The sequence below is a fragment of the Euleptes europaea genome, chromosome 3 (assembly GCF_029931775.1).
Source record: "Euleptes europaea isolate rEulEur1 chromosome 3, rEulEur1.hap1, whole genome shotgun sequence".
Classification (NCBI taxonomy): Eukaryota; Metazoa; Chordata; class Lepidosauria; order Squamata; family Sphaerodactylidae; genus Euleptes; species Euleptes europaea.
In genome coordinates, this window is record NC_079314.1 from 42,237,254 (window position 1) to 42,256,366 (window position 19,113).

At 45.0% G+C, this 19,113-nt stretch overlaps 1 protein-coding gene across 5 annotated transcripts in view; it reads right to left on the bottom strand.

The window, feature by feature from the left end:
• FRMD4A (FERM domain containing 4A) overlaps window positions 1–19,113 on the bottom strand; it is a 341,204-nt gene that overhangs the window by 111,351 nt on the left and 210,740 nt on the right. For all 5 annotated transcript variants that reach the window (XM_056847044.1, XM_056847045.1, XM_056847041.1 and 2 more), the window contains exon 3: window positions 7,823–7,917. In XM_056847044.1, coding sequence (XP_056703022.1) covers window positions 7,823–7,917 — 95 coding nt within the window. The remainder of the gene's footprint in view (window positions 1–7,822; window positions 7,918–19,113) is intronic.

Genomic DNA, 19,113 nt, shown 5'->3' on the forward strand with positions numbered 1-19,113 from the left:
GCTGGATCAGACCAAGGGCCATCAAATCCAGCAGTCTGTTCACACAGTGGCCAACCAGGTGCCTCTAGGAAGCCACTAATAAGACGAGTGCAGCAGCACCATCCTGCCTGTGTTCCACCGCACCCAAAATAATAGGCATGCTCCTCTGATACTAGAGAGAATAGGTATGCAGCATAACTAGTATCCATTCTAACTGACAGCCATGAATACCCCTCTCCTCCATGAATATGTCCACTCCCCTCTTAAAGCCCTCCAAGCTGGCAGCCATCACCACTTCCTGGGGCAGGGAGTTCCACACGTTGTGTGAAAAAATACTTCCTTTTATCTGTTTTGAATCTCTCACCCTCCAGCTTTAGCAGATGACCCCGTGTTCTAGTATTATGGGAGAGGGAGAAAAACTTCTCCCTGTCCACTCTCTCCAAACCATGCATAATTTTATAGACCTCTATCATGTCTCCCCTTAGCCGCCTTCTTTCCAAGCTAAACAGCCCTAAGAGTCTTAACCACTCCCCATAGGACAGTTGCTCTAGTCCCCTAATCATTTTGGTTGCTCTTTTCTGCACCTTCTCAAGCTCTGTAATATCCTTTTTTAGGTGTGGTGACCAGAACTGTACACAGTATTCTAAGTGTGGTCTCACCATAGATTTGTACAAGGGCAGTATGATATCAGCAGTTTTATTCTCTATTCCTCGTCTAATTATGGCTAGCATGGAATTTGCCTTTTTTACAGCAGCCGCACACTGGGTTGACATCTTCATTGAGCTATCCACTACCACCCCAAGATCCCTTTCTTGGTCTGTTGCTGCCAGAACAGATCCCATCAGTGTATATGTGAAGTTGGGATTTTTTGTCCCAATATCCATCACTTTACACTTACTCACATTGAATCTCATTTGCCATTTTAATGCCAATTCTTCCAGTATGCAGAGATCCTTCTGGAGCTCTTCACAGTCCGATTTTGTTTTAACCACCCTAAATAATTTGGTGTCATCTGCAAACTTGGCTACTTCACTGTTTAACCCCAACTCCAGGTCATTGATGAACAGGTTGAAAAGCACCGGTCCCAACACAGATCCCTGAGGCACCCACTGCTCACATCTCGCCATTGTGAGAACTGACCATTGATTCCTACTCTCTGCTTCCTATGTTTCAGCCAGCTCTCAATCCATAAGAGGATTTGTCCTCTTATCCCGTGACTATGAAGTTTGCTTAGCAGTCTTTGCTGGGGGACTTTGTCAAAAGCTGTTTGGAAATCCAAATACAGAATATCCACAGGCTCATTCCTGTCCACATGCTTACTGACGCTTTCAAAAAACTCTAATAGGTTAGTGAGACAGGACCTACCCTTACAGAAGCCATGTTGGGTTTTGCCCAGCAGACCTTGCCCTTCTATATGCTTGACAATTCTATCTTTAATAATGCTTTCCACTAATTTACCTGGAACAGACGTTAAGCTAACTGGCCTGTAATTTCCTGGGTCCCCCCTGGAACCTTTTTTATAAATGGGTGTTACATTGGTTGTGTTGTTATCTCTCTGTGTGTGTTTATATATTTTACTTGAATTGTTTGACTTATATTTTAAATGCTGTTTTAATGTCTTGATTTAATGTTGAAATGTTTTAATGTGTGGAAAGGCAGCACATAAATGTTTTAAATAAATAAATAATCTAGGCTGCAAGGAAGGTTGAGCAAAGATGCCAACAGTGTAGCAACTGCTGTGGAAGACCTGCTCTTGTGTCAATAGCTTGGCCTACCCCCCCCCCCCAGGCCTGATTGTTTTTGTTACTCCACTGGTTTCTGTCCTTTCTATCTAGCAGTGGGATGGTTGTGGCAGGGGAGGTATTGTGGGAGATTTTTTAAAAAAACGCAGCCTTGTGTACTTACTGGAAGTTCTTATCAGAAGTAACAAAGGGTAGCTCTAGGAATTGCCAGAATTTCTATGGTAAAACCATAGATTGCTAAGAGGAAAGGGAGCTGACTATATCTGTAAGGATTTAGCTCTCCTTTGGGGAGAAGTCTTAATTGATCCACCCATTCACTCAAAGAATTTCCCCCCTCTTGGGGCTCCTTTCTATGGAAGCAAGCCAGACCACTCCTAAATTCTCACTTATGTGTAGGGTTGCCAACCTCCAGGTGGGGGGTGGGTGGAGTTTTCCCCAGAATTTCAACTGATCTCCAAATAAGTACCTCTGGAAGAAATGGCAGCTTTGGAGGGTGGACTATATGGAATCAGATTCCTCCTGACCTCCCTCCCCTCCCAAACTAAGGCCCCTGCAAACTCCACCTTCAAATCTCCAAGAACTCCCTAAGTCAGAGTTGGCAACCTGCCTGAATGGCCAAGTGGAGGTTGCTGGGCCCTACTTTGGAGAGAAAGGTGGTGAGCTGCTTAAATGTTGTCAGAGCAACTGCTCCCTTACTCTGGAGCTCTCCCTGGTCCTGAACATTTGAGCCTCACAGTTGAAGGAGCTGGGTATGTTTAGCCTGAAGAGGAGAAGACTGAGAGGGGATATGATAACCATGTTCAAGTACTTGAAGGGCTGTCATATTGAGGATGGTGCCGAGTTGTTTTCTGTTGCCCAAGGAGGTCGGACCTCCTTGAAATTAAATCAAAAGAGTTTCCGTCTAGACATTAGGAAGAATTTTCCAACAGTTAGAGCGGTTCCTCAGTGGAACAGGCTTCCTCGGGAGGTGGTAAGCGCTCCTTCCCTGGAGGTTTTTAAGAAGAGGTTAGATGGCCATCTGTCAGCAATGCTGATTCTGTGACCTTAGGCAGATGATGAGAGGGAGGGCATCTTGGCCATCTTCTGGTCACTAGGTGTGGGGGGGAGGTAGTTGTGAATTTCCTGCATTGTGCAGGGGGTTGGACTTGATGACCCTGGTGGTCCCTTCCTACTCTATGATTCTATGATTTATATGTCATCTCTGCCGGCTGCTTCTGATGCAAGATCAGTCCTGTTGACACTCATTTCCCTCCTGACCTTGCTTAGTGTCTTGAGGGGGTTTGCAGCTTGCCAGAATAGGCCTCCACTCCTGCTGAATGAGCTATATTTGTTTAACTGCAGAACCACATGGGGTTTATATAAGAGTAGAGCCCCCCTGCTGCATAGGTTGTTTGGGGGGAGGGTTTGCCTGAACCTAAAGGGTGATAGTTAATGTTGTAAAATGTTCCTAAAACATGAACATTATTCTTTTTGCTTTTATAGCTTGACAATCCAATTCTGGCCATGCTGCATGAAGTAATGACTCTGTATTACCAAAAGGAGCTATTAAGTCACCAACACAAAGGTTGTTCCTATTGATTTTCTATTCAGGTTGTCATGAGACGGTACAAGTAACGAATGGAAATCTCCAGGACAAATCATTTTTAAATAAATTACACCTGCAGAGATTTTCCTCTTGAGCTGAAGAATTATTTTCATAGTAGTTTAAGGTTGGGTTCCCCACTCCCCCAAGCCTCATGTCTTTTTTAAAAAACAGGATCCCACTCACCATTAGCAGATATTTTCTAGGGCTCTCAAAAGGGCCAGGTAGATTTTATGGGCAGATTAGCTCTCTGTGGATTAATTTTTCAATTAAAAAAATAATACCAAGGTATTTTAATATAGAAGCAACTAGAGCACTTTTATTACAATTATTTTTTTCTCAGTGACAGAGGACATCGTTAGAACACTTTTACAACGATCTTGACCACCTGATTTTGCTGCTCTCCTCCCACCTACCCTGATTGCTGTTATGCCGGTCAGGGACCAGGTGAAGGTTTCTATACATGTAGATTGCCATTTACCTTATCACTAGTCCCCAGCAGGTGTGTTGATCGTGCAGCATGCTACATGCACTGCTAGACAAATCAACAAGCATTGAGTTGGTGGTAATCTCACTCCTACGGGACGTGATTTACCCAATGCAATGGAATTGCGGTGAACCCGAGTATGGAAGCTGCCTTCCGCAACTGTACCCCACGCTGGATGACAAACCTCATGCACAAAGGGGGGCTTGTATGCACATTTTCTGTGCTATCCAGATGTGAGGGCAACACACCACATACATAACTCTTTCAGAAAACTGGTGACAGCTCTGAACAGCTGCTCAGGAAAGGGGAGGAGGGCTGGATTTTGTCCTCCAAATGACTGGCATAACTAGGCTTTTGCATGTGGGACATTACAGTAGGGCCAATGTGTTTTGGGAGGCGCTGACCTTTTCCACACAAGTTATTCACCCAGGGTTCAATGCTGTTGGGAAATGGGTTGGGTTTTTTTTTTTTTTTTTTGCTGCTTCCCCTCAGCATTGTAGTGTAGGCTTTTCTCCAATCATTTCCAAAACTGATTTGCTGTGAAGTTTTAGAAAGATTGCAACAAAGCTCGGATGACTACTATGTAGGTGCGAAAGCTCGGATTTTCCTGACCCTGCCCACACAGCACTCACCCCTTCTACCAGGGTGCTTTTTAAAAAAATTCAGCCATTGTATATTATTATTATGTTACAACAATCCATGTATCAGGTTCTCTGAATTCCTAGCTTTCATTTGATTCCCTCATTTCCCCTCATATCTTTGCAATGGAAGAGGCTAGAGACTTACTTAAAAAAAAAAGATGGGAATTAAGAGAATATGATCCACTGACTGGGGTAATGTTATAATTATATTACAAAATCCAATTGCTGAATTAAAAACAAACAAACTGAAAAAGCCTAGGTAACAAGGGCGGGCCCTGACCTGGGTAGTCCAGGTTAGCCTGATCTCGTCAGGTCTCATAAGCTAAGCAAGGTCAGCCCTGGTTAGTACTCAGATGGGAGACCACCAAGGACTTTAGGGCTGCTATGCAGAGGCAGGCAACAGCAAACCACCTCTGAACGTCTCTGGCCTTGAAAACTCCATGAGGAATCAGCTGCAACTTGACAAAAAAAGAGGGTGGGGGGGATGGCCGACGCCTGGGCACTGGTCAGGGAAACTGGGCTGCACTGTGTCAGCAGCCTCATAGCAATGAGGAAACTGCAGCAGCCTGTGGGCCACGTGGAAAACACTATTATATCCATTGCCTGCAGTTCAGCCATGCGGCTCCGCTTGAACAAGCAGGGCTCCCCCACTGTCGGCTGGCATCAGGGGAAAAGATGAACGAGCACACAGAATTCCATCTGCCAGAGCCACTAATAGGAGCTCTGAGTCCGCACAAGCTTTGGAGACAGCCACAGACGGAATCTAGACAAACTCCAAAATCTAGACATATTTATAAGAAGGCCATCAGAAGTAAGCTCACTTCACAAAGGTCAGCTCCAATTAAAATCCATATTTTAACTTGCATAAATGAATGATTACTTATTGCAGTTCTACCCTCTTCCAAGCCTACAGCAGGGTACAAAAAACTCTCCATGCAAAATGATGCAGTAAGATCATGCAAAACACAAGCGAACATTTAAAGGTGCAACCAGGACATCTGGTCCAGCATTTGGACAGCCATGCTCTCCACAAATGCTTTCTCAGTAAAGAGGGACCTTTTCATTAGCCCCTCTGTCCACACCAGTGTTTTTCAAACTGCTTTCTGGGGTTCTTCTGAAGTTTGTCAGCATTGCCTTCACAAGAAGATCATTTCATGGCAGAAAAGTGTCCCTGATATACAGGTGACCGACCACTATCGCTAATCCCCTAAAACGGGACGTGTTGTGTGTTCTCTAGAGTGCACTCAAAGGTAACACAGCGCAACAGTGACACTCAACGGCCTGATCAACACTTGCTGTGAACTGAATGTTTATCTCAGATTCTCTGCAAGACACCAAAGTTTTATCTGGAACTGGACACTGGTGCACATCGGTCCTGATACAGGCAAGAGAAGCGCTACACTTCATGTTTTCTCCGGGGACATCCTCATGTTAGGCAGAGAGGTGTGCTGTAAAGTTCCCACGCATGGATAGGCCCAGTTTCTATCTGGACCCCTAGTGTACATGGAGAGGGGGCTTAGATTTATTTATTATTTATTTATTTTATTACATTTCTACCCCGCTCTCCCCAGCCTGAAGGTCAGGCTCAGAGCGACTTACCCATCTAAAACATAATAAAAACAATAACACATTTAAGATAATAATTAAAAAAAATAATTTAAAATAGCCCAATAATGCCCCTCAATGGCGCTAAAAAACCCCAAATAGCAAATATTATGCCATTTCCCTGATGAGAAACAGCCATCGGGAGGTGCTATCCGCCCTACTATTACATTTTGTTCTTTCACACACCAAGGAAGCACAAAATTTCAGAATATGCCTCTCCGCTTGACCCAGGGTGCTCCCTGGGAACATGTCATGTGTATTTAGGCCCTGATATGTATACTCAGCACCCAAGGCACAGTTCATTGAACATATGAACACATGAAGCTGCCTTATACTGAATCAGACCCTTGGTCCATCAAAGTCAGTATTGTCTACTCAGACTGGCAGCGGCTCTCCAGGGTCTCAGGCAGGGTCTCATTATTAGACTCCAGTGAAATAAATTGGAGGTATTTGTTAAAAACAATTTCATTTATTTTTAATTATATCAATTTATTTGCATTTGTATTCATTCCTATTGGATTATTCTTTCCTACTTTACCTCCTTCTCCTCCTCCTTCCCACTCCACCGCCCCCCCCCCCCGTTTACTTTGCAATAGGCTGGGGCTGTAACTATTTGTTGGCTGTAGCCAGCCTTGCAAACTGAAAGGCACCAGCTGACAGGAATGTCAGAAAATTTCTCTCCCCTCCCCACCACCCCGGGACCTTGGGCTCTGTTTCTGACATGCTGATGGTGTGAATGTCAGGCACAAGGCTTCATTTCCTGGGGGGTACTAAGGTATAGTATCTTCGATCTATCAGAAACAGCATCCGAAGCATGATGGGACATGGGGGGATGCTCACATCCCCTGTTGGTGACTGGTCAGTAGGGCTGCCAACTTCAGCCTGAAAAATTCCTGGAGATTCCTGGGCAGTGTTTGCAGAGGGGAGAATTTGGGGAGAGATTTCACCTAGTATCTATGGTATATAATGTACTCTGCCCTCCAAAGCTGCCATTTTCTCCAGGGTGACTGATCTCTGTAGTCTGGAGATCAGTTATAATTCTGGGAGAATTCCAGGTCTCACCTGGAGTTTGGTAACCCTACTGATCAGCCCCCTGCCTGTCTAGCTGCAGCCCTACCCTACAGCACAGTAAACCTGGGCAGTCTTTTCCCCATTTGTTTGGACATGAATGTACATCCATAAAACCAATGGCACCAATGCAGCTATACTGCTTGCTGGCTTTCACCTTGGGAGTTTAAGAAACTCTACTGTCAAGAAAAACCAGTCATCGATTCTAAAGATACCACCAATGGAATATTGAATTATTTTTCTAGTATAGGAGCTGATGCCTATGGACTCCTTTTGCTTCAGTCACTGCATGATAAATGGTTAACGAGAAGTGCTTTTGCTCCTTCAAAGACTTTAATATGACGGGAAGAGATGGAAGGTCTGATTACACATATCAAAGAGATAAAAACAGGAAGTAGATTTCTGAGCCACTGGTATTTCATTTTCACCAGAATCAGCCTTTCTGGGCTACATGACTAGGCCTTTACAATTATTGAGGGATGCGTTTGCTGTAATAAATATTGGAACACAGGGTCTCAATAAATCAGGTCAAGTTTCTAGACCTCATGGTTGCAGTAACATTTCAATAAGCTGGAAGCAGGGTCTACAGCAGTCTTGATGGAGCTTCTTTGGTCCACATATATCTCTCGGCCTTCCCCTCACAGCTTCCAGACAGGAAAGCTTTACCTGTTTCTACAAATTTAGAAACTGGTTCATACCCTGATGTTCCAATACTTACGTCTCGTCTGTGAAGGCGATCCCAAAGTATTCCTTTTCTTTCAGGTTGAAATGCGACGCCACCAGGTCTAGCAGCTCCTTGGCCAAAAGCTTTGGCTAGAAAATAAGGGGGGAAACAATTACCAGTGTGCTTGGTCACATGAGGGGGGGGGGGAAGGAGAAGGAGTAAAACAAGGAGGGGGGACTTTTGTGCCTTTTGAAACATCTCAAAAACTCAGATCATGATAGGTAGCCGTGTTAGTCTGTCACTCTCAGTAGATAAGAGCAAGAGTCCAGTAGCATCTTAAAGACTAATACATTTCTGGCAGGGTATGAGCTTTCGGGAGCCACAGCTCACCTCTTCAGATAAGTATCAGTGTAATTATCAGACAGACTGGACAGTCCCATGAGATTCTACAAAGGTCCAGACCACTACTGGAGATTAGTGAAAAATTAATCGACATACGGAATACCTGAAACGTTTTCCTTCAAAGTTTAAACTTTTCCCCGTTTTGTTGCTAACAACAGAATGAACATTGCGCTGTTCCCTACACCACTTTATTGGTTGCAGTTTTCAGGAGTAGGCAAAATTATTCAGTCTTCGCTAGCAGTAGAAAAGAGTAAGAGTCCAGTAGCACCTTAAAGACTAACATTTCTGGCAGGGTAGGAGCTTTCGTGAGCCACAGCTCACTTCTTCAGATCTGTTAGTCTTTAAGAGATCTTGTTAGTCTTTAAGGTGCTACTGGACTCTTGCGCTTTTCTGTCTCAAGGACTATATGAGGCATGTGCATGGCAGTAGCAGCCACAGCTACTGAAGCAGGCCAGCTGAGCCCAGCTCCATACAAATCCATACATTGTGGCATTGTGTTCTGCACCTGGCAATGCCTGGTAGCTACAGCTCTGCTGCCATTCAGATCATTCTATAAATGAACAATTATTCTGCCCATGCAGAAAGGCTGGCACCGGCCTCTAAGCTTGTGTGCCTATACAAATCCTTCAGTAGGGTGCTGTGTGTATTTACTATAGGCTGTGGCTGGTGAATCCTCCCCAGCTGATTTGTGGTGACAGAAGCCATGAGAGTCACAATCATTGGTAGCATTGTTGTGAGGAAACACTTCGTATCTCAACAAACTTAGTGGTTACTTTTCCTTATAGCTTTCCCTCCTTCTGTAATGAGGCATCACTGGGTGGATAGATCAGTGATCAAAATGTGCATGAGTGTGTGTGGGGGAGGTAGGCAGCTCCTCAATGAAATCCATCCCATCTCACTTTTAACCTCTCCCACTGGTTCTTGTAAGCTAGGGGTCCCCAACCCTGTTGTGTCTGTAGAGGATGCCACCACAAAATAGCTGCCGTGGGACAAAATGCTGTGAGGTTCCAAGCTAAGCGTCCTCGAACAATAGAGACATCTGTTCTCTGAAATAAGAGAACGAAGTCTATGTTCTCGTGGGCACTAAGATTGGTTCCTGCTACAAAAATACAAAACACCACTCAATGCAAATAAAAAATGCAGTGACAAGTATCTCCTTTGTTCTCACTATGCTAGTGAGAGGTGGGTCCCAGACAGAGAAATTTCCCCCAAAGCTGAGATATTGCCCACAACAGAGACCAGCTCAGAGAAAAGGTATCAACTGAGATCCAGGGGAGATGGCCCAGCATAGCTAGGATGTCCAGTGGATTGTTTTTCACTAACCAAGCTCCCCTTCGCTAGTGAGATCTTGGTCACCACACCACACTCTGCGAAAATCACTCACAAGGGCCTCCTCTTGCTCTTGCTCTGAGCTGGAAGCTAATCTCCTGCCACCCTTGAAGCCAGAATGGAATGATCAGAAATTGGTTCACTGCTTTCATTTTAGATCATCACAAAGCAAAGAGGACAGCATTTCTTCTGGATTACAGAAGAATTTCTGCCTCTCTCTCCCCCCAGCAGGAGTTTCCCAAGAGGCAAGATCCAGCCCCCCTCTATGTATTTCTTGAGGCAACAGGTGCTGGACTACCCCCAGCAAGGATTGCCAGTTCTTTTACTTTGGTAGGAGTCTTCCTACCCAAGGCCCTGCCCCTTATGATGCTGGTGCTCAGTAGAACAGCAGGAGCAAAATGGGGTGGGGGAGGTGGGAGGAATTGTCATGGCACTGGCACAACGTCACTTCCTGCACAAGCCTAGAAGTGTTATCACCATGCCAGTAGGATGCACTAGAATTCCAAGAGTGCAGTGGTGACCTCACTTCCTGGTTCACATCCAAGTGACTTTGCAGCATTGGTGCTGTTCTGTTTGTCCTAACTCTGCCCCCTTGTCTCCTGGGGGTTGCCAGCATTGGGATGGGAATCCCAGGCCCAACCTTCTCCCGCTCATTGCTGGAGCACAAGAAGCACCCTGATACCCTTCTTTTGGATCCTGACATTGTCTCACTGAATGTTATATAAGGGAAGTATAAAAGCAGTTAATGAGGGTCACCTTGAGTTTCCACAGCCAGTGCATGTAAGATTCTGGGAGCCAATTCATATGTTACCAACTCCATGTGGCCTGCACTTGGATCCCCCCCGCCCAAGAGACTGGGAGAGGGGAGAGACTCCTCAAAATGTTATCCTGCAATGCTGTTTCTGGCTGCAAATTGGAAGTAACATCAGTGTATTGCAGGGTACTCTAGAATTTCCTTGATACTCTATGGTAAAAAACATAGTTTCAGGGAATCAGACCATCATGTGATGCAGCGATGTAACTTCTGGTTATGCAGCTGGAAATGATGTTGTGGGATGCCGCTCCACCCCTCCATTTTTACCCTGCTGCTCACTAGAGCGAGGTTGATAAATGGAGAGTAGGAGTACCTCGTCCTCAGCGAGCACTTCGATACCCTAATCCTTAAGGTCTTTGGATCAGACAAGTGCCTATAGTTCCATGCTAAGAACTCAATCCCTAGGCATGTAGGGGCCCAGCTTGGATTGGCATTAGGGAATGCTCAAGACAGGGCTTATGTTTCCCCTCACATTGTCTTCCACACCTTAGAAGACCTCAGGGAACTGCTATTTTCCCCAATGAAGAAACTTAAATGTACTGATGGGCTACATGTACGTTTCTCCAGCAGAGCAAATAGTGGCTCCTGGGGCCATTTTGGCATGGGAAAATGGTGCAAGGGTCTTAAGCCCCCTCTCCTCGTGCACCACAGTCCCAATCCTAATCGAACCCCCATTTGTCTGGGAAATGACTTCACAGCATAGAACTCCAGGGAGATCCCAGCTGGGATCCCAACATGGGTGGATCTGAAGAGAATAAACAAAGCAATGAAAACCCCCCAAACTAGACTGCCCCCCTCTAATAAAACCCTGAATGACATTGGACCCTCATATTTGCAGGGCCTCTTCTCCTCCTTGTTCTGCCATGATAGCTTCATTCATCTGTTCAGGCCCCTCTGTGGGTGCCACCCTGCAAATGAGAAATATCACCAACTCTGCCCACATGTGTACTTTCCCTGTTGTGGCCCCTACCACATAGAAGGGCTTGCCAGAGAAGGTCAGGAAAGCTCACATGCTTCTTTCATTCTACAAAATGTGTAAAATGGAGTTGTTCATTAGGGCTTTTCTATAAAGGTAATAATGCTATATGGTAACAGAATGGTTTAGGAAGGTGCTTTATAAAGGGAAAGAGGCTGTGGACTCTACCACTGTGTTTTAGGATATCTGTTTGCTGCATGCATTATACTGTTGCTGCTGCATTGTTGTTCTCTACTTATGTAGTACTGTTTTTGTGCATGGTATCTGCACTCTGTATCGTGCCCAGGCTAGCCCGATCCCATCAGGTATCGGAAGCTAAGCAGGGTCAGCCCAGGTTATTACACAGTGAGTCTCAGTGAGGAAAGGTGGACTATAAATAGTGCAAACAAACAAATATGAATGCCAAAGAGAGGCAGCAGTGGGTTTGTGTCAGGCTGTCTAGTGAATTCCTAGCAGAGAGGAGACTTGAACTGGAGTGACTTCCTGGTACACAGCTCCCTTTCTTAGCCAGCCCACAACAATCGCTCCAGACATCTCACAGGATTTGGCTCTCTGGCAGGAGCAACAGCAGCTGCTGCCGAGAGCATCTCGTCCCTCCGTGGGGATCTTTAATAAGCTAAATAAATGCAAAGTGTTGCTCATTATTTTTGTGGAGTGGAAGATTCTGATTGCTAAAGATTCATGAGGTCATCTTTCAGGACGGTCTGTAGATCCCAGTGTGATAGGGTTTCCCCACCCCCTCCACCACCTTCCTTTCCTGTTTTGTACCATCTGCAGATTTGTAACAAAATACCCTTGGCTATAAGCAAAGTTGCTTCCTGGCTCATTAGGTTAGTAGGGGAAAGGGGTGTGGCAAGCAAGCCTCTCTGCTCCTAGATGTGCTGCAAGTGCTCTGTCTCTCTAAACCACTGGTTCCCAACCATGGGTCCGTGGACCCCCAGGGGTCCGCGGGAACTAAATTAAGGTCCGCGAAACAAAGTTATAAATCCATAATAAATTAATATTTTCAATTAAAAGTTATCTATTATAAAAATATATATTCAAATATTATTCTAAGTTTAATGTTTAACTAACAGTTATGATTAAAGTTTATTTTCAAATTCTCAGAATTTTTATTTTGAACCTTGGGGTTTCTGCACCGAACAAAAAAGTCCTAGTTGTCCCTGGTCAAAAAAAGGTTGGGAACCACTGCTCTAAACATACCCTGCTCTTTGATAGGAGAGGGTGAGCCTTTCTTTGAGAGATAAAGTGCACGGGGTGGCAAACGGGGGCAGGGAGGAACAATGGATGTGATGAAGCCAGCATTGGCTGTGAGCCAGGTTAGTTACTGGTTCGGCATCCCTGAGGGGCCTTAATATTATGACACTGAGCCCTGCCGGCCATTCTCCACAGCCAACCAAAGCTTTGCCTGCAGCTGTGCAAAGCTATTGTTCTTTTCAGCGCTCCTGGCTCCAAACCGAAAGGGGCTTCCATGACTGGGGCTGATCAGCTGCAAAAGAGTTTGTAAAACTTGTTTACAGATGATTACTTCTCAGGAGCAACAGTAGCAGCTGCCCCGTTTCTGACCTTTGCATACCTCTCCTTGAGCGAGCGCCTGCAGCTTCAGAACTGCACTCTTGTAATGGGGAAGGGGGCGCTTCTGAGAGGGGAACATCTCTGTTCCTTCTGTTTATCTTCCACTCAGCCTAGGCTCACATAATTCAAAGCGCAAGAAAAAGTTTTCTTTCATTTTTAAGGGGTTCTGGGGCAGATTTTACAGCTCTGACTGAAATTGACTAGCCCTGCTTTACAGGAAGCTTCCAGTCTAGTCAATTTCACTCAGGACAGCTTCTTTGCACTAAAAAAAATGGGGGCGGGGGAGGTTCAGGAACACATGAATTGATATGCAATTATAATTTCTCAGTTCCCTTGCCAATAAATAATTTTAAGAAGCATCAAATACAAATACAAAACCCCATTGTGTTTGTGCAGTGAGTCAGGCTCAAACACACCTGTGTCTGCAGCAGTATTGTTGGCTATACATCTATGGCCTTCCTTTGGTTTTCTGGCGTGTATCTTGAAGCACTACCAGCCCTGCAAAGCAAGTTGGACCTGAGATCTTGGCAGGGCGCAAAACGTGAATATGTACATCACAGGCAATGACCATACAACCATTCCACCTCTAGCTCACCCAGCATCTGTATCATTTTTGAAACTATGCCATGCCTCTTCTTTCTGGCTAGATTCGGCAAAGTTTGTGTTTAAAGGATCTCATGTGCACAACATACGGTCTTACATTCCATGGCAAACCTTCCAAAGGTGGATTATGTGGGCAAAGTGCAAAATTGCAGTCTGTGCTTGTGATACTCTATCAGGCAACCTGTTTGAGACAGACCTCCTTCCCTTCCACCACCCCCGCCCCCACAAAGGCAGCCAGCCATGAACTGAGAACCAAGCTACATATTGTCATGTGGGTTAGCGCTTGCTGGATCACCATTATTACCAGTGGCACATTCATGGTATTATTGTAATTATTATTGCAGATAAATCCCAAAGAGTCAGTTGCCCAGTAACCCACACAATTCTGGCATTTGTGGGCAAAAGCTTTTGCAAAGCTTCTTTTCCTGACTACTTGTAAGTCTTACTTCCTCAAAAGCAACTATTTATCATTAACAACAACAACAAAAACAAGTGCCTAATGTGCCTGGCGTGATACGATCGAAAGACAATTAAAAAAAAATTCCCTGTGAATGGCCTAACAAACAACATGCAGAAGAGGTAAGGAATATGAAGAGGAAGGAATAATTAAAATAAATGTGTCACATGTGACCCTTAGCCTAGATGGAAATGCATGCTGGTTGTCAGAGGTAAAGACTGTGGTCTGGAGGGGGAAATCAAGGAGAAGAGGTAGGTTTGTTTGTTTGTCACCCTTCATTTGTCATCTGCCTTTCTCATCAAGACTCCAGGAGGAGTACAGAATTATAAAACAGTGAGATAAAGGGCAGTTTAATACCTGCAGTGGACAATGCCATAGGAGCATTTGTGGGACTAAATCAAACCAGGAGTTGTTCCATGGCAGTCACCTGCATGAGGTCTGCGAAGATGCAGCAGCAGCTCAAGTACATCTGGGTTGCCCAGGGGGCTAGCTGTATCCATGCGGAGTGGAAGCCAATAATAGTCCAGCTATGTTTCCACATCTGGAGAGGCCTGAGCACTGAAAGCTCCAGCTCAGATAAGTTGATTGGTGTTCACTCGGAAGGCGAAAGTCATAAGCGGTGACCTCCTTTCATGCCAGTCACATAAAGGGCTCATTAGTAGCGACAGTGGCCCCTTGCCGAGTTCTAGATTTGTAATTAAATGTCACGGCTCTTGTTTTCCAGAAGATGGTTTCCCATGAAACACAACACTTGGCATCATTGAATCTCTGTTGCCGCCACTGGAGATTTCCTGGCCACAATAGAAACCCACCAGTTAGATGACACAAGCGGGGGCAATTTTATAGGGCAACTTCTTATTTGCTACATGATTTCAGCCCCAGTGGAGTAACTGGCAGCCAGTGCTGGACCAGAGAGACGTGGGAGAAATGATGCCTCTATTTGTGCCCAGAAATAATGATGAGAGGGGTTGTAGCTTTCAGTTCAGGATCACAAGTTGAAGATATGTATCATTCTAGCTTCTTTTCTTTTTTTTAACTATGCTGTTTTTCTGGCCAACCAAATGGCTGCATTCAACTGGAAAGAAGGATTGTCAATGAAACTGCCCTGAGGTTTCTTGTGTCAAGAACGAACATGGGTAGCCCACATGGCAAATGTAGCTGTAACAACAGTGGCCTTCTGAACAAGGGCACAGACGTGGCATGGCTCTACGCTAAACGCTGTTTGCAGTTTCCTAGCTGTGGTTTCAAAATGGTTTGCTTTGAAACCATATTGGGGGGGGGGGTGGAATGAGAGAGAGAGCTAATAATAGTGTTAGTTAAAATTTGGGCTACTCAAACACCCACCAGCGTGGCTCACCTCCTGTTTGCAAGTTACTATCTGGCAGACAATTTTTGTTCATCGATCCGTTCATGGATGTTCAGCAGGTTGCTTCAATGTATTCCCTCCTAACAGTACCACTTAATGCAATCAGCACTTTGCGCATGCACATTCTCACCCAAACCAACGGAGTGCTTCTTCCCCCATCTTTGCTGTGCTACTGTTCTGCTCAACAAGCAAGGACTAGGTGCCGGGGTGGGAAGAGCCTCCCGTGCATTGCTGTGAAAAACAGGATATTTCAACAGGCACAGTTTGCCTTTCAGGGATGAAAAAACCTACATCCACTCAAACTTCTATTTTTGTGCACAACTACTGAAGGGACAAAGCCTTTGCGCCCACCATCCTTGGGGAACAATGTGGTAAACAGCCATCTAGGTACCGTCAGGGGCACCAGGATAGATAACGGAAGGTATTTTACTCAAGATGCAAGAATATGAAGGTGAAGTAGAAAAGTGACAGGGCATCAGAACTGGGACTCAAGGAGAGGGAAGATATGCTTACACCGAGGGGAAAAGTTATGTTAACTGTTATGAGAATGGTGGAGAAATTCTGGGAACACCCTAGCTAATGTTGATCATCTTAACCTCCCAATTATGTCAATGGGAAAAATGTAGGCACATGCTAAAATCTCTCCACTGGAAATCACTAGAACATTAAAAGTACTTTGCTTTGTCCAGGTCATGCCTTTTTTGTAAAAGTATTAACTAGGATTTCAATATTCTCAATATGAAAGCAACTAAAAAAAAAGTACACCCTTCATTCTCAGGTATTTCTTTGACCACAAGCAGCACAAATCAATATAGACTCACGCATTACACAATGCATTCCACCCTGGGTATTTAAGTAATGCTAGGGATTTTCCTGTCCCCTACATTCTCTTCTTGGGTGCATGGTCAAAATTAAGTTGACCAAAGGATAGGTTGGACAACCTCCAGGTGGGGCCTGGAGATCTCCCAGAATTACAATTGACCTCTAGACTACAGAGAACAGTTCCCCGGGAGAATATGGCTGCATTGGAGGTTGGACTCTATGGCATTATAGAGTGCTGAGGTCCCTACCTTCCCAAAACCCTGCCATCCCCAGACTCCTCCCCCAAAATCTCCAGGAATTTCTCACCCCAGAGTTAGCAGTCCTACCAAAGAGGCATGCTATTGTCACTAATCCCCTGTTGTCTTGGTGCCATATTGGTTCTGCCAATATAAAAGGCATCCAACTATGTAAAAGATTTGGGGTGTTTAAAAGGGGGAAAAAAGAGAGTGCAATCTATATGTAATTGAGGAACTCAATCAGTACAAACGTTTCAGAGATACTAAATAATTGCCCTCGCAGATCTTGTTGCATCAATGTACAATGTAATAATAATGCGTAAAAGCTCACTCAGGCTGAAGATCTTTGCTGCTGGGTTTTGCATGGGGAGTATTTTTCATTATAGAACAGACTTGCCACTTTAAAAAAAACCCACCTTAACCAAGTGCTTCTGATTAAAGTAGACTGCAGCTGCCTTGTGTGAAAAATTACTAACAAAATACATAACAAAACAAAGTACTTACACAGAAGGGAAATCTCTATTTTCTTTAGACTGCCAAATCATGTAACTATGCAAAGGAAATGTTATTCCCAGTGGTATTGGGCCTGTTTCTGAATGATAGTGGTATGCCTAAAGGGCATCCCTGATTTACACAGGAAAATTAACCAATTTGCTCCCAGGAAGTACCCCAGGAACTGAAGCGATAGAAGCGGGTTGTAACTAACTTCTCTCCTGAGAAATCAACAAGATGTGTAGATCCTATTAACGAAGCTAAAAGAGGGTGAAGAGAAACCCTGTTGTGTTTCAAGCAAATATCTCCAAGGAAGCAATTATCCCCAAGGAAGACTGTGGAACTCCCTGCCCCAGGATGTGGTGATGGCTGCCAACTTGGAAGACTTTAAGAGGGGAGGGGACATGTTCATGGAGGAGAGGGCTATCCATGGCTACTAGTCAAAATGAATACTAGTCATGATGCACACCTATTCTTTCCAGTATCAAAGGAGCATGCCTATTATATTAGGTGCCGTGGAACACAGGCAGGATTCTTCTGCAGTTGTCTTGTTTGTGAGCTTCCTAGAGGCACCTGGTTGGCCACTGTTGAACAGACTGCTGGACTTGATGGGCCTTGGTCTGATCCAGCATGGCTTCTCTTATGTTCTTATCAGCCTGCATCCCTGTTTACTATTGTGTTTACACAACACCATGCTTGGGTTCCCAAAGTTTGGTCTGGTCTGAGGTCATGTTATAGTGTTCCAGTGCTAAAGCTTAGTCTGCTCTACCATGAGAAGGCCCATTTGGAACTTTTCAAAGCAGTGCAGGATCGATGATAAATCAATACATACATAACAAAGTGTCTCTAGAGAAGGAAGTTACCATTTCCATTGGGGTGCCCTTGCATGAACTGGCCTCTTAAGAGTAGTTTTTGATCACACTTTTCAGGTCCCTGAAGACAAGGGCAATCAGTACTGAACAAGCTCGGAAATACTAAATAATTGCCCTTGAAGCTATCTGTTTGGAAACAATTATTTCTTTCTCATTTAGGTTGCAGTAAGGCAAGAGCCGCTCTCTGTGTGGGTACCAGGCCAAGCTGCTTAGCGAGACTGCAAGGTTTTCATCATTGGAGGCCTTGAACACACCTTTTGTGATTTATGATCCCTTCATCACCTCTGGCAGGAACTGCCATCAGACAACTGGCTGGGGGGGGGGCAACCTGGTTAATTCTCGTGGGCCTCTTGTCCTTAGGGTTGCCAGCTCCAGGTCGGGAATTACCTGGAGATTTGGGGGGTGGGGCCTGAGGAGGGTGCAGTTTGGATAGAGGAGGGTCTTTAATGCCATAGAGTCCAATGGCCAAAGCAGCCATTTTTTCCCCAGGGGAACTGATCTCTGTCACCTGGAGATCAGTTGCAGTAGCGGGAGATCTCCAGCCACCACCTGGAGGTTGGCAACCCTACCTGTCCTCCATGCTTTTCAACATATATCTATGTAAAGCTGCTGGGAGAGGTCATCTAGAGATTTGGGCTGAGCTGCTGCCAATATGCAGAGGACACTCAGCACTATCTCCTACTTCCAGCAGATGCCAGGGAGGTTTTGGAAACCGTGAGCAGGTGCCTGCAGGCAGTTTTGGGATGGATGATGACTAAGAAACTGAAGCTTAATCCTGGCAAAACAGAGGTGCTACCGGTGAGAGGAGGAGAAGGCCTGACCCAGGAATGGCGATATCTCTTGTTCTGGATGGGGTTACACTCTCCCTAAAGGACCTGGGCATCCTATTGGATAAAAAGGTGCAGCAGAGGCCAGGGCGTTGCAGCCATTGGGAGGAGTGGGTGTCCATGTGCAGTTCTTTTTCCTGCAACATTGGGTGTGAGATGATTGGTCATCAATGTATTGTCTGATGGTAGGTGGGAATTGAAAGCTGTTTGGCAAAGATTGTGAATTGCTATGTTTAATCTTAATTTCTCACCCACAACAATGCCCTTCCATTATGATAGCATATCTTTTCGTGCTTGTCACGTTTGCTTATCTCAGTTTTTTGGAATACCACCACCATGAGGTTTGCCTGCCTATACCTACTTTTTGACAATTCCTCATCTCTCTAGAGCCTTCTTTCTAGCTAGATTAAACAATAACCCTTTTATGGTTATGCAAGGCAGAATTCTGAATTTACCATACTCGGAAAGGACTTGTCTGTGGTCATCTGGCTCCATTGACTCATTAGCTCATGTGCTCTTGAAATGCCGTTTCTCTTAGGACCTTACAGACCTTATCTCTCTCCTCTTTTAATAC